This window comes from Struthio camelus, chromosome 7 (genome assembly GCF_040807025.1).
Source record: "Struthio camelus isolate bStrCam1 chromosome 7, bStrCam1.hap1, whole genome shotgun sequence".
Lineage (NCBI taxonomy): Eukaryota > Metazoa > Chordata > Aves > Struthioniformes > Struthionidae > Struthio > Struthio camelus.
The window spans coordinates 23,661,790-23,677,690 of NC_090948.1; the positions used below are offsets into that span (position 1 = coordinate 23,661,790).

The following is a 15,901-nucleotide window of genomic DNA, read 5'->3' on the forward strand; positions in this document are numbered from 1 at the left end:
AGAAATCACACAAGCCACCCCAAAAAGGCTGTCTCAAAACCATGAAAGTCAAGCAACAGTACTCAAATATATCACACAAATTAATCAGCACCTCAGAATCATGCAAACCTGCCCATGACTCCTTACTGGCCACACATTAGCCAACAACTTCATGCCTAAATCAAGGGACAATCTGCTGCAGCTACTCTAATATATACCTGACAGACCGAGTAACACAGCACTCCCTCTTCCCTATCAATGCCTCCTAGTTTTATATTAGGATAAAAAAAAATTAGACCATCAGGCACATCTCAAATCTCTTTGCTTTTGCCTATATTCCCAGAGTTCTATAGGGCACCGATTAAAGCATATGAGCATGTACTAGTTAGGCTTGACATTCAATTAAACTTTCACCATTTATATATGAAGTTTGCAAAAGAAGTCTGAGCATCCAGTCCCACTCTGGGCAACCTGCAGCTCCGTCAGTCATCTCTAGTCTCAATTTACTCTTCATCTTTGCAGCAACGCCATCTTCACTTTTCTCTAGGAATCTCTTTCACCATTAACCAGTGTTTCCATAACACTTCACTCACTCCTGGTGCACAATACATTGCAAACATCACCCTAGTCACTTAAAAATGCATTCTGCCTTTACCTGCCTTCTGTCATTATTCCTCTTCAGTTCTATGCCTAACTTAACTGTTCATTTCTTTGTTGACCAGGATACTCTTTCTAGTTCTTATACAAATCTTCAACTGGGCAAACAAGAACCACGGCAGGACCCAGACTGCGTGGCCCTTCGCTGCAGTGCGGTTACTTGCAGGCATGCACAGACACTCCAGAACTTCGTAACAGCAATATGATATTCTGTCACACTGACAATGGCAATAGCAGGCCTGGAAACAGCTTCTTTCTAAGACATTTTCATCTAAGTGCAGGATTGCCTGCTTTTTACTCTTGTTTGATAGCTGCTTTTCTGACCCTGTCAGATCTCTTCAATCTGGGATGAAGATTTAAATACTGTCAACAGGTACCTTGTGTGTACTGCAAACCATTAAGCAAGTCTCAGTACCAATCTCTGCTTGGTATTTTTCTTTATAAATAAATTATTTATCCTAGTCAATTTATATTTTAAAACTATAATATTCTTGTCTTATTACTTTCTTCAGGTATTCTTATTTCTTGTATCACTAGTATCCGATTTAAATTCTCTAGAAGACAGCTATTTTCTTTAGTCTCTTCATTTTCTGCCTTCAGAACAATTCTTTAACCTCCCTCCTGCCAGCTACTACTCTTAAATATCAATTAACCTTACAGGTTCTATTACTGTTTTTCTATCTAGAATCCTAACTCACTGTACATGGCATAATTTTCCTCTTTTTTTTAAACAAAGCTTGTGAAAATGTTATGTCCCAGTGTGGTAAACCATTTGTGTGACTTCTCTTTGCATCACAAATCCTATTTGTTTGATTACTAATCCCTAAGTTTTAGCTATGCTACAGTTTCTTTGAGCTAGTTCATTAAGAACAGATTCAGAACTGCTTTGTCCCTTGTTATTTCTTCTAAATTTTGAAGCAAGAACCTCACTCTCTTCTTCTAAGAAACATGTGCATGACAAACACACAGCTAAAATGTAAAATTTTAAAGGTTTCAAATGTTTTAAAAGCTTAGGGATCGCAATCCTTTCACATAAGAACTTTGTTAGCTATCTCATCTTTCCTGTTCCCTAGGCTAGGGGGCTACAGGGCTATAAAATACTTGTCATCTTTCGTTCTTGCTAATCCCTAATATTTCATCTCTATTAGTTTCACTTTCATTTTAAAAATCTCTTTGAGCCATAAATATTACCAATAGATTTATCCCTTGAAGGCTTAAGCAGCTAATTGGACCACGTTGTTTTATTTTACCCACTAACTGTTCTACAAATAGCCATATTTACATTTTCTCCTTTTTAGTAACGTATTAAAAAAAAAAAAAAAAACCTAAAGGCTTTTACAGTCCATTGTACTAAACTGCTGGAAATAAGGAAGGAAACCTGAAAACTTTATATGTTAAAACCCAAGAAAGTTTGTTTCATAGAATTCCAAAATTACAGACTTTGCTTCTGCCTACTATATCCTGTTTCTGTTACCATGATTTACCAGGTAGAGTCACTCACTAATAAAAATGAAAAAAATAAAATGAATCAACAAAACACATCTAAGATCTTGTTAGGAACTACGTTGGTGCCACTGCTTTTACCCTCAGCCATGCTCCTGAGAAACAGCTTTTGAAACATCCCATGAGAAGCTCCAAGCAGATAGTTTGATTGCTATTTCTGACCTCCACTTTCACACAATATCAAATTCTATTTCAGTTCAGCACCAGCTCTCATGAAAAAGATACAAGGGATCAAACATACAAAGTAGTTAAAACTTCTAAAGCGTTTTGAGGAGTCTTCCAACATAAGGATCTAGACTCCCTCAGACAATACCCTTTTCCAGTGACTGCACCGTGCTTTGAATTGAATCCAAGATTTTTCCTCTTGAAGTTTTGAAGAGCCACATGCATGTCTGCCATCACTTTGACCAAGCTATGCCATCTTTTAGAGACTCAGTCAAAATAACCTCACAAGGACAGGAAAACATTAGGTCAGGGAAGGGAAAAAACCCTGAGGTATGTTTTTTCATAATTTCGCCTGAACATTTAATCAAAGTATACAGATTCAGATAAGAATCTAAGGTTATTTACTTTTTTGGGGACATTTTAACAGACCAGTGAGATTATCCAGTAGGTCTTTTACTAGTGTTCCATATGCTGCACAATCAGGAATCATTTTATTAGGACATGTCCCAAAAATAAGAGATAGTAAACTACAATGATAATTGCATAACTTACAAAAAAAATTGCAGAAGCATTGTTTAATAGAAATCCGTTTCATCTCTGCCAATTAGCCATATGTTGTTTCAACAAACTCACTCTGAGTTTAGGATGTGAAAGGATATCAAAAGTAACATCTTTCTTCATTCTGTATTTTGTACTGAATTGAAACGTAACAAGTCCATGAATTCCTTACTTTTTTATGATAGCATAAAGGTGATAAAAAATTTCCACAATTTCTCCTTGACAAAAGGAACTATTTCCAATGCTTGCTTTACCTTCAGTGCCAAAGTATTTTCTGATTTTGCTAGAAAGATTGGTTGCATGTTAACAGGCTGAGATTTTAAACCTAAGATTTCCGTCCTGACCAAATGCTGCAGATAACGGCATTTAATATATCATTTAAAGAATCCTGAATTTTAACCAACATCTAAAACTCTCCTTCCCTAATGCATTAGAGTTGCATTTTTTTTCCTAGTTATCAGTGTTCTTCAGATTAGATTAAGCTTGTATTGCCAAAGTAAAGACAATTGCATTTGGTTTTTAAAAGCATTCCTTACAAACCAAAGAAGAAAGGAAGCTCAGAGCTACTCCTTCTCCATCTTGGAAGTCAGTACAGATTCCATTACATTTATCCAAATTACCTTGCATAAAGAAATGCGTGCAAAAAGTAGAAGAAAGAAATGAGAAGACTCCTAATGCTTCCTTTGAAAGATGTGGCTGTTAACAATAAAATGCCAGCTCAGGGCTAGGAAAGTGAAGAAAAATGTAATACTACAAGGTTCTTTCTAAAAGGTCCAGGAGATCCCATTTTTCCACAAGCCACCTTACCTGTACTCGTTTGTTTTTCCATAAGATACTGTAAGCCTCAAGAAAAAAGGGCAGGGGCCAATGATTAGTAACTAAAGAAATTATACTAAAACATGAGCTCATTCTTGATGCAGCATGGAACTGGTCAGCACACCCAGTGGCGTTCAAGACACAACAACATGCAGAGAGAATGCAGTCCATGATCCAAGACCTGAAGACACTGACGTGGTCCCGCCATCTCACTCACCTACCTGCCTGTACTGCGGCAACTAATTAATTTCATTTGGTGAAATACATGTATGTATCTTAGACAACTATGAACATAATCCACTCCTCAAATCTGCAGAAGCCCAGATTTGGGTTCCTGACTCCCACCTCAAAACCCAGCGTTTAGTTGCAATACCTTCTACTGTTAAGGGAAATGTTGTTTCACAGTCTCCTCTACTGTGCAACTCTGAATAAATCTGGGAGTCTCCAGCTATGGTCTGTGCAAACTATCCTGACCATAGGCTCAGGAAATAACAAAGGCATCTCTAAACGTTCATTTCAGCTTTATCTGGACCAAATGACATAAAGGGCAAACAAGAACTAAATCTGGATTGAGTTTATGAACCACCATGGAAAACAAGAAGGGTCCTATGTAAGCTAGCTTATCAGGGCTTCTCTGATCATTCCAAAAGTAACAGGCTACAGGGCTAAAATGCTTCTTTAAAAACTATTTTGTAGGGAAACTGGCAGGTACTGACATGTTTCTTAATTCAGTTTGGCCCCACTCATCCCCCATTAGCAAATGCTGTGATGGGAACCACATTTTAGTTCTGCAGAAACATGGCTAAAGACATGGAAAACGTACAGCCATCTGTTTCAAAAAATTTGAGAGAGCATTGAACTCTGTGCCCCTGCACCAAGCAGCAAAGCTCAGAGATTCACCTTGAGTAATATTGTCTAACGCATGCTGGGTCAAGAGACTCTTCAAGAATGCTATTACTTCTATAATCATCACCAATAGCTAGGGCATACAACACTCGGTCTTCAGGGAAGTAATCGACATTTTTAATATGTTTCTTCAGTTTTTCACTGTCACAAAGGACTCGATCTTTGCCTACGCTCTCCCATCCCCTTCCTTCAGAGGACTCTGAGACGGTGTCTTAGATGCCACTTACCAAGACACTGAATGCTACAGCAAAACAAGGCTCTCTCCCTCCGGAGCCTACCCCAGCTGGAGCCACAACACTGCAAAGCAACCACTGCATGCATTCTCCCCAAAAGCCATGCTATGTCAAATGAGTGGAGGGAGATCTGCTACTACACACAACATAACCGTCTCCCACATGGTGTTTACAAGAGAAGGAAGAAGGGAGTGAGGGAAGAAGGGAGAGAGAGACCTTCAGGTTCTTAAAGAGCAGTACCCTCTCTAATTGGTTCAGGGCTTTGGGCTGTTCCCCACTATTTAGTTCCAGTTTGCTGAGGAGACATGAAGAGATCTGTGAAAGATAGGCAAATGTTTGGTTTAAATAAAGTAAAATAAACCCAAAGAGAAGAAGAACCTGGCAGAGCGTAAGGCTCCAAGGGAGACTCCTGGCATGCACAGCAAACAGATAGTACAGGGTAACTGCATAGATCAGACACAAGACACATTTATTGAGCTGGGATCAGCCATCACTTGATAAGGGAAGGCTTCCTGAATTTAAGTTCACTTTCACGTTATGCCTTCTGTATAGATGAGGACAAATTCTGGCACCTGCAGTAAGTCACCCTGTTCTCTTCTAGCTTTCCTTAGGCCAACCTACAAGCAGCATAAACCTTGCCACTTTCCTCCAACGGCAAGGGAAACGAGCAATCATGACATGTGGGTTACTACACAAGAATTAAAGACCCAAGCTGGTTTCAGATTCCTAAAAATAAGCATAATCAATATTCCAAAACACTGCTGTACTGCCTCTGAAATGTAAATTTACCCAACTTTGTAACTTTTCTTCATGTCACTCAAAAAGAGTGGGAGTTACGTGTTAGAAACAGCATGTTCAGTATAAGCTCAGAGGTAACTCCCTCTTCTCTAGCACTCTCCCCTACCCTGTTATGCTGAATACTAGAATCCTGTATCTTTACTGACATTCATTATACTCCTGATGGAGTTCCTCAGGTGGGTTTACCTCTATCTAAGGAGATACAACACTAATAAACATGGGAGGTCACATTCACGGTATTTGCCCTACTGTATTCAGGTGCTAAGAACTCACTGGAAAGAGTGAGATGGTGTTGACGAACAAAACCTGGACCTTTCACCCTCAAAGGTTGTGGGGAAAGGGAGAAAGAGAGCAGGCTACTCTGGTTTGGCTGCTAACAGCAGAGATCAGACTGCCCCTCTGAACATTACAGAATGCTGCCCCTTCTAAAAGTCAAAGCTTTTCCTACAGTAGCCTAATTTCATAATTCTTTCATGGCTATCTCATCAGCCTCCAAAAAAAAAAAAAAAATTCCTTTCTACTTAAGAACTGGAACATGTTGAAAGCACAGTGTTAGATTTGTAGTGAATAAGGAAGGATAAGAAAGAAGCTGGAGAGAGAGCAGAAGACAGCAAAAGTTTGGAAGACATTACCATCAGGTCCCAAGACTTGTTGGGGCTTTCTTGCCCACAGTGGCTGATGGCTGTTCCCAGAATCCAGTCTGACTCACCTAGGCAACAGCACCATTGACAAGATTCACTGCTGGACTATGTGGGCATGAATTCCACAGAATTAATGAAGTTATGTCCGTTTATGCTGTTAAACATGCTCCTTCAGGGAACTAAAGACTTGCAGGAATGAAGAAACACAAGTGTGAAAGCAAACAGTATAGAGATGAGTGCAAGCCCGAGACAAGAGCAGAAGAGCCAATACAATACTGAGCCTTACCTTCTTCATATTAGTTCCCATGTAGCTTTTAGGCTCTTCTTTAAACTGAGGCAACCTGAAAGACAAAGCACAAGTCAAAATTCACATAAGCTTCCTTGGTTAACAGGAAGGAAACAAATAGATTTTTTTTTTTTTTTAAACAGTCAGGCTGCAAACATCAGAAAACTAAAATTAGGTTTTCTTTGCAAAGAGGTACTCTCTCCATTTCTTATCCTGACAGAAGGTGCACGGAAAAAGACAGTCTAGATGGGAGGCTCTTTGCAAGCCACTCACCATTCCTGCTAATGGCAATTCAACTATATCTTCAGTGCTAATGATCATGAAAGTGCAGTTTCTTTTCCTTCAGAATATATTTTCAGCACTGGTCTAATTAGATTAGCTCAAACAGGTTTCACTAATGCTGCTGTAAATAGCTGCTGAGCCAGAGTATCACCCATACCAGGACTCTTATAGTTTCAGCATTACTAGTCATGGCAGCTCTTCTCATTAACTTATCTAGAAATACCAGTGGTTACCCTCCATTCTGAACCATACGAACAGAATTACAGGTGCAAATTGGATCTAAGTTTAAGCTGAATGCTTTGAGTTAAGCAGTCCCTCTCTTGGAAGTAAAGGAGGCAGACAGCTCTCACCTGTGTTACCAAATGATCTCCAGAACAAACATTTACATCTCCTACAACTTCACACACCCTGCTCTCCCCCCTCTGTTCCTTTACTACATTTCTATCTTCATTTGCTGAAGGGATGCAAGCCTGCAGCACAGCTTTGGCTGTTCCTCTTTTTGAGTATTGTCGTCTTGCTTTTCAGAAACTAATAAGGGAGCCAAACCATCCCCACAACTGCTGCCTTTGCCTTGCTTCTATACCCCAATGTCCGTAGATGCTGATAATCTCAACTACTATTTGCCACCTTCCCTGATAAGAAGCGTTTCTTCAAGCCATATCGAGAAGGAGGACAGAGGAGATGATACGCTAAGTAATGAATAAGCGCTATGTTAAATTCACGTGTGTACCTGGAGAAAGTGATGCTGTCTCTCCCCTTTGATAACACTTGCTTCTGACCCTGCCCTGCATTCATCCAGTGCGCTACATGACACAGGATGCACAAAGGAAATAAATCCTGAGACCTCACTGAAGCCGAGCGTGGCAACAGAAGAAAATGATTATGAGAGCTGTGTTTCAGAAGTGATTGGGTTTATTACAATCCTTTCCTACTAAAGGTATTTCTGTAGCTGCACATACCCTTCTTACAACACCTAGAGAAAAATCTGTGATTACTTCACAGGTCTGGAAAAACAGTTTTGAAGTTAAATAACTTCTTTGAGTTTAAAAAGGAGGAGTAACCTTAATAGTTACCTGGAAGGTGCTGAAAAGGGCAGAACATTTGTCCACAAGACATATGATCTCAAGAGTTTAGACTTCTCTTTGATATGCGAGGTCAAACGTCTCAGCTTGAATTCAACATGTGATTATACAATGCTATTTCTATTCTCTCTTCTAAAGAGAACTATATTTTTTTAGAGTACTGTTTTTTTTAAGTGAAGTTTGCATTAACTGTCCTTAAAGAAATGGTTCCCCATCTTAAAGCTCTTCATTACTTGGCTGTCCATCTCTCCTTGAAGGACACCTTAAACCATGCAACTTTGCCTACTTCGTTCTCCTCACAATCTGAAAGGGTCAGCCCAAGAGAAAAAGGCCAAATCCTTCATCCCCTTCCACCTCTAAATAATGGCCATTTCAGATGATTTTTCTGAGGCCCTTAAGTGGAAGTGTGGAATCCTTCTGTCCTTAGAGGGCCATCTCAGCAATGCTGAGGCAAACACAAGCAGGTTTACCTTGTGAAGAGCAGCTGCACCATGTCGACCAGAGTGTGCTCTGCAGATTTTCTCAATAACTCTGCGAAGACAAAAACAAATAACACAGGTGTCATTACTCAGTGTGATATTATCAAGAGGCTTCTTCAAGCAGACTCCCCTCCGAGCCTTGTTTACAGAGATTACGGCACATTTATTAAAACCAGCTCCAAGACTGCATTACTGCAAAGGGGCATATAATCACAAGGTGGCGCCACAAAGCTGAGGAAAAAAAGGAGTCAGTCAAAAGTTGGACAATGAATTCCTAACGCCTAACAAGTTTTACATGAAGTTGTAGAGAGACACAATAATACAAAGCTCAGTGGGTTTCCACGGCTGCATTTTCTGTAATGGAACCAGTCAACTAATGCTGAAGAGACCAGACCATTTCTTAGGAGTAACCACTGCAGAAACACATGCAAACCTACCGCTGAGTCTCATTTCAAAGCATATGCGGAAACAGGACTGCATTATCTCACACACAGATTCATTGGTGAGGTGGGCTCCCACTGGAGTAAGCAGCAAGGTTCTCAAAACCTGTAAAAAACAGTACACGTGTCACATAGTACCAATGCCATTCACATGCATGGCCAAGAGAAGGCCGGCTCCCTCAAGACCTCCCCGGAATTACTGCCTTGAGCAGAAAGCACAAGTTTCCCAGAAGTCATTTCAATCTAATGCTGTGCTCAAGAACAAAAAAATTAAACATCAAGCATGATCTCCCAACCCATCTCTAAAAGAGATCTGATATGCTGCATGCCACCCAACATTTAAATTCAGTAACTAGCCCTCTGCCCAAAAGTAAACAGACCAGAATTGCATAGCTCATAGGTTTGTCTCTACAAAGCATTCTTCTCAAAATAAGTTTGTGAGCTCCATATGCTAACCTTCCCCGCCTCCAGCAGAGACCATGCACAAGATGGGATTATCAAGGCTACCACATATCAAGCCCTTGATTTAAAATCATTTCATTTGAGCTTTTAATTATTTTCATTTGGAAAAGCTTTTACCACAGGTATATGAGCCATCTGTTTAAAAATAAAGTCTGTCTCTAAGCTCCTGCAGAGTCAAAACACTGCTCCCTCCTCCTCAGCTCCATGTAACAGGATATGGTCCACAATGGGCAGCAGCCATTATGGTAATTACCATTTCTCTCCACTTACCTGGAGGATTTTCATCAGGACAACCTCATCGCTTGCATGATCTGTGCCCACAAATCGGGCATGAGTGACAGCATCTGCCATATTCTCCATTCCCTCCGCTGTGCCCACATGGCTGGGATCTGAGTAACAGAATAAAAATACATGACAGAGAAAGGCCACCTACAGCTTGTCACCTCTATGGGGAGACATCCACACAGAGATACTTTGCTTCCATTTGCTACCTTAATTTGTGTGACTTAGTCTAAGTAGACTGTACAAGGGACAAACTCACCTCCCATTAACAGAATGACTTTTTAGTACTGGGAGCTTTCAGCAAGACTTTATCAAAAATCTGTTTACACTTTCAGAAAGATGTGACTTAACAAACCACGCAAGAGAAGAATTACAATTCAGTTTGTTACTGGCTCTATACTTTTTTAGATGTTAATTTGTAAGACTATGTCCTCTCCCTTACAATACAGCACAATCAGCTGTTAAATACATTCAGATTTTCCCTGTGGTGGAGAGAAAATAGATTTTATGCACAGGGAACCCTAAACTTACTCCCACAAGGACAAAATGCCAGTTTCCACTAGATTGAGAAGGAAATTGCCTCTAAATGCCAGTTTCCATTAGACTGAGAAGGAAATTGCCTCTCATTCTATAACCCTCCCAAGGAGTAGGATCTGGGTAAGGAATGGACCAGTAGTTTTCTCCCCAGAGAAAACAGTAGACAGACACTATCCTGGTTTAGATATCAGAGTTGCAGGCCTCCCACTTCAATCATTCATCAAGGCTCCTCTCTTCATTTTAGTCTTTTGTAACTACAAACAATGGTGCATTTGGGAGAATGTCTGGGACAAGATTGTTGCTAGTAACTGTATCTTGTGCTACGTTACAGTGGCTTCAGAAAAGCTGTCTCCGGCTTTGATTTCATTCTCACCTAAACAATGCTGCACTGGGCAAGAATCTTGTTACCTTCCTACCTAAACAGTCATTAGGAAAGAAAGGAGACAACCTAAACACCAGCTAATACCTCATTAGCTGGGGACGGGACCTCTTGAACTCCAGCAAGAACGAAGCTGATGGAGGAACTAAGCGAGGCCTTGTATGCTTTGCAGACTCCCTCTTTGGCTCCAGTTGTGTTCACACCTAAGAGCTAAACCCTAGGCATTAAAGAAAACCGTCCTTACTGTGGTCCATGCTCCAAGCATGGTCCAGCAGCATCCACCATACTGGGTGGATTCTGAAGAGCTGCAGGGTAAGAAACTTCTCAGAGTTGAACAAAACTGAAATGGCACCAGCGCACATGAGAACACCATCAGTTTGCACAGGAACAGCACCTTTCCTTTCCCTTCTCTCATTCACGTGTCAGAGAAGGTCTGCTCTACTGAGAGCACACCTTGCCTACTTTTGACTTGTCTTTCTCCCTCTCTCTCACAAATCTTGCATAGTTCGGAGTGAATTCCTCTCCCGAGTTGCTAGTCAAGCCTCACTGAGCCATCAGGGGGTCCATTCAAAGACTGACCCGTCATTTTTACCTGCTTCATTGGTACTACTCAACAGGACACCAAACAGCGACACAGGGAAGTGTCAGCTGAGAGGCCTGGCTGACAAAGGCACTTCTCTTTGTACCCTCTGTAAGCACTTACATTCCAGTTAGAACAACCACTCTTCTACACTAGAGGCAATAAAATTAAAACATACGTTGGTGCTCCACGTACCCTGATTCACAATTGAACACATTAGCTTATACCGTCAGTGGTGACGTGGGATCATCCTAAACTGCCTCAATTAAATCAGACGTAGACCAATGTGGTTACAGTGCCAGCAGCTACATTAGCATCACTGTTAATATACCTCAATACTATAGCAGAACGAAGCTAAAAGGGCATCAAGAGGGGGGGAAAAAAAAAAAAACCACTTGCTGTAGAAAAGGCTTCAAAATATAGAACAAGCAGTTTCATTTCACTGCCCCCTCTTCCAGTAGGTGTGACTTCCTCTGGGATTGGGGACATATTTGGCAGTGGTTATGGATAAGTAGTCCATGTGAAAAGAAAAGGCAAGTAAGTTGTGTGAATGCTTCTTTAACAGATGTGTGACTGCTGCTTCATTGTTCTAGCCCCTACTTTCAATGCTAATAAACACACACCTCTCCCAACACACATCACGCCTGGCTACTTCAGTCCTGGGTCCCTAGTACAGCTCCACAAATTCAGCTAAGTTTATAAAGCCTCTTGAGTTCAATTAAAAGCATAGACATTTCTACTTTGCAGAAACAAGATAGAGAGAAGATCAACACACTTCTTTGTTCCCTGGTGAGAAAACAGCACAGAAAGATGTGTCAATGCCTGCTCAGAATTACTAATAAAAGGAAGTTTTTGTGAAGTAAAACTCAGATTTGAAGACTGCTGCCTGTGATGCAAAGATTTGGTAGACCCCATATAGGTTTACACATTTCATATGGAGTGCACTCCCATAACTGGCAGGCAAAGCAAAAAGCAGAAAGCAGAAAATCCAGGCTTTTAACCTTCAGAGAAATCCAGGAAAGCCAGAAGCCTGCTCAGTAAGACCTTTAAAAGAACTGAACTAAATCACCAAGGAGATCGAGAAGGTAGAGGGGAAAACACGCTTTTACCTCTCCAAATGGCAAGTCATCTTGTTGGAAGCTGAGTAGCAGCCACCCACCTACAGATATGTAGTTTCCAGGTGTGTCAGAGAAAGTTAACTTGAGAAACAGAGATCCAGAAAACTGCAATGGCACACCGTGATAATAATCACAGCAAAAGCGCATATTTTCTTCTGAGAAAAATATAACAAATAATTTTGAAATTCAACTACTTGTCTTGTACGGCTCAGGTTTGAGCTCATCAAAAAGACTGACATCTACCTGTAGTGCAAAACCGATGAATAAGGAAATAACTAATCCAAAGGATAAAAATCAACGAATTTAAAAGTTTTACCGTGCTTTAAAAATTATTATGGCATTTATCGAACGCCACTCTTGAAACAATAGTGCTTATTTCAGAGCAGAGGACAGCCTCTATAATGCCAACTACTCCTATCAAACTATACATAGGATGGAAATTAATTCGTTTTATCCAACTGAGCTGCTGACTGCATGCTATACCATTAGTCAACTGCAGCATACAGCCAACTTAGAACAGATCTTTGCACTTCAGACTATTAGAGATGAGAAGTATAAAGGTTACCCAAGAATTTTGGTTTTCTAACTGGTTTAAAAACATATACTTCTCAGCAGTGCTGACCAGAAAAGTAGCCAGACAACTACCTCATGACCTGTGTGAGAGTAAGAAATAAAACAATGAGAGAGCATGAGGATTAGCCATTAAATGCTTTGAAAATAGGAAAAAATGGCAGTTTTAAACAAAGACGCCTATCAGAGGAGTTTGGCCCTTTCACTGCCCACTTGTTTTACAGCCAGTGTACTACAAAAGTCTTCTTCTCACAAAACAGACACAGCTAATGGCACTTTTGTGAAGAGTTTTGCTTTCACCTGTCAGTTATGCAGCATCAAAACAAACCACAAACATCGGCCAGATTGTATTTTCCCCACTGTGGTTATGCTGGAGTCCTTCCTTCCTTGCTCAGAGCAGTCTGAAAAAGGCTTGTATGATAAGGACAGCTTTTAGCTTTTCTTATCTTTAGATAGATAGACAGTCTTTAAACTATTTTTATTCTCATATTACAGAGAGAAATATAAGACCAGAAAGTTTTAATTTAACAACATAACCTTAGCCAGATGTTCAGTCAGCACCATTAATCCCAGCCTCATTGGCCTTTAGAGCAGCAGAAAAGACAAGGCCCCTGTGAATGTCACCTAAAGTGGGAACTGAGGTCTTTGATTACAGGTTCTGCTCCTCAATAAAATCCAGACAGAGGGTCTTTTCCACTGGAACATGAAAACACACATCCATGCACAGTTATATGGATGCACTATTCCTCGGGTGATCTAATTAATATTCTAAAGAACAGATAGCTAAAAAAAGCCTACAAATCTTAACCACTTCTTTCTGTTTCTCTGTCTCAACTGTAGCCAGTTGCCTATGCAGATATTTGCCTGGAGATGTGATATCAGTCTCACGTTCTGATCCCTTCCAGACCATAAAAGGCCCAAAGAAGAGTTAATGTTCTCATTCCGTTTTAAAATGGATATATTTTGCATTATTGCTTATTCCTTCAGAGAGACATGTTAAAGCCTTATTCACTCAGAATTTTTTTATTTTCCTATAAAATGACATTAACATCCCATCAATTTAGGTATTTCTTACCACTTTATACCCAACACTGCACACTAACTGATGCTTTGACACACAAAGTTCCCATCAAACTCTTAAAAATTCTTTTCTGCAAGTCTCCATTTTTGCTCATTTTAATTTTGGGGCTTCCCCGCATCACTGTGGTCTGCATCTACACATAGCTTCAAACCCTTTCCTCCTCTAACTCCAAAGAACAAAATCTCTAAAAGAACAATGCAAAAAATACAACTGTGTCCACTCTGCAGTGTAAGGAAGAAAAAGGACTTAAAGAACTAAGCTGGGGAGCAGGGGAAGAGAAGAGGTAAAAGAATTTCTTCCAAGTGAGACTAAGCACAAATAAGCATATATAACAAGTTTGTCATTCACATAGGTATGATCAGAAAGGACGAACAGGATTTACACAGAAAAATCAACTACCACTAATAACAGGATGCTGCAATGTGAAGCCAGACAAAAAGCAAGCCAGTGAGTTACTGCATGCCAGCTGAGCCATGGTAACTACTGCATACACATTATTAGACTTTCACAAACATTAGACTTTCACAAACATAAAGGAAAACACACAGATTTGAGAGTCAATAGAAAAATTAAGTGAATATATTTTACCCCATACTGGGACAAAGAGTACGCACAGAGAAACTAAAACAGTTCAGCTGATGCTCTGAAACTTGATTATGTTCCAGCATTAACCTATCTCCCAAAGATCACAAAACCAAAGTGCTATCACGTGTTCATGTTTCCCCAACACATTCCCTTTTTGCACCTAGAAGTTTTATCTGAGCAATAAGACATTGACAAAGACATTGCTCAAGGAGATGCGTTTGGCTGGTATTTTGGTAAATCCCAGGAAGTCACATAACATACCTATTAGTGCATATGAGAGAAACTTATTCACAGAAGTGAGGGCCAATCCAGTGATGGGGCCTGTAGTGTCTTCAGAACGGATTACTTCCAGGAAAGGCCGAAGAAAGACGTTGGGTTCAATTTCAGAAAGCTCTGGAAAAAAAAAAAAAAAAAAGAGGAAGGAAAAAAGCATTATTAGACTCATTACATTAGACTTCCATTCATTAGGTTTTATTTCATTTTCCCTTTAAGAACTTAAAGCAAGCTTAATCCCTGGCAAAAGAGGCCTTGCAAAAGCTTTGTTTCAGAAAATTGGTGGGAAGGTCAGGGTTGCTCATATATATATGTGTGTGTGTGTGTGTGTGTGTGTGTGTGTGTGTGTGTGTGTGTGTGTGTGTGTGTGTGTACGCGTGCACACGCGTGTGTAAACAACAAAAACAAACTGAAGAAAAAAGGGCACTTTTGTCTGCTTGCTGTATGAACAGCAAGCATTCTCTCTAAAGCTGCTATAAAGAAGGCAGAGGTCTCAAGCTTGAAAAAAGGAAAGGCAACAAACTTTCTAAACTTTTCAAGACTATTAATGCCTAGAAAACTTCAGGAATGAAAAAGAAACACAGAAAAGAATAGCTAGAACTAGGGAAAACGACCTTAAAAAAAAAAGACAACGTAAGGAATCAAGATAGAAGAAATCTCGAGGAGGATCTAGGAGAAAAAGCATTAAGAAGCAGGTGAAGGCTTGACAAGGCACCAAGCAGACAGGCACAGAAGAATGTATTAAAAGTAACTTGGGTAATACTGAGATCAGAGTCTCAGCAATACGGATCTCTCCTTCGTATTTAAATACAGACACTTGTCTCAACTTCATAAAATCTACATTCTGTTCCTAATAAAAGTTAAACAAGGCTAATGGCTAATAGCACCAAAGGAACACTGACATTTACATTCTTCATGATCCGATATTTCATTTATCTGTAATATGAACTTCTTTGGGGTGGGGGAGAAAAGGCCTGTGATTCCTGAATCCTTACACAAGCTGCTGTTTTTGTCTGCCACATAACTCAAGTATTTTTCCTTAAAAAAAAAAAAACAAAACAAAAAAAAACCCCCAAACTACCCCAAAACTCCTGACTCTAAGATAAGTAAGCAAAACTCCATTTGATCATAGTTCCTATTGGAAGGCTGTATGTATCAAAGTAAAACGCCTATGAGAAAGCACATACCCGTGACAACTAATGGTGACGA

The 15,901-nt window shown here is 40.0% G+C and overlaps 1 protein-coding gene across 4 annotated transcripts in view; it reads right to left on the reverse strand.

Moving 5' to 3' along the window:
- The window catches only part of GBF1 (golgi brefeldin A resistant guanine nucleotide exchange factor 1), a 113,761-nt gene that overhangs the window by 33,912 nt on the left and 63,948 nt on the right, over positions 1-15,901 (reverse strand). For 2 of the 4 annotated variants that reach the window (XM_068950274.1, XM_068950273.1), the window contains exons 4-9: positions 14,681-14,812; positions 9,558-9,676; positions 8,823-8,931; positions 8,377-8,437; positions 6,543-6,597; positions 3,670-3,705 (exon numbers count right to left, since the gene is read on the reverse strand). In XM_068950274.1, the coding sequence (XP_068806375.1) occupies positions 3,670-3,705; positions 6,543-6,597; positions 8,377-8,437; positions 8,823-8,931; positions 9,558-9,676; positions 14,681-14,812 (512 nt within the window). The remainder of the gene's footprint in view (positions 1-3,669; positions 3,706-6,542; positions 6,598-8,376; positions 8,438-8,822; positions 8,932-9,557; positions 9,677-14,680; positions 14,813-15,901) is intronic. The other 2 variants (XM_068950276.1, XM_068950275.1) reach the window with 1 other exon arrangement.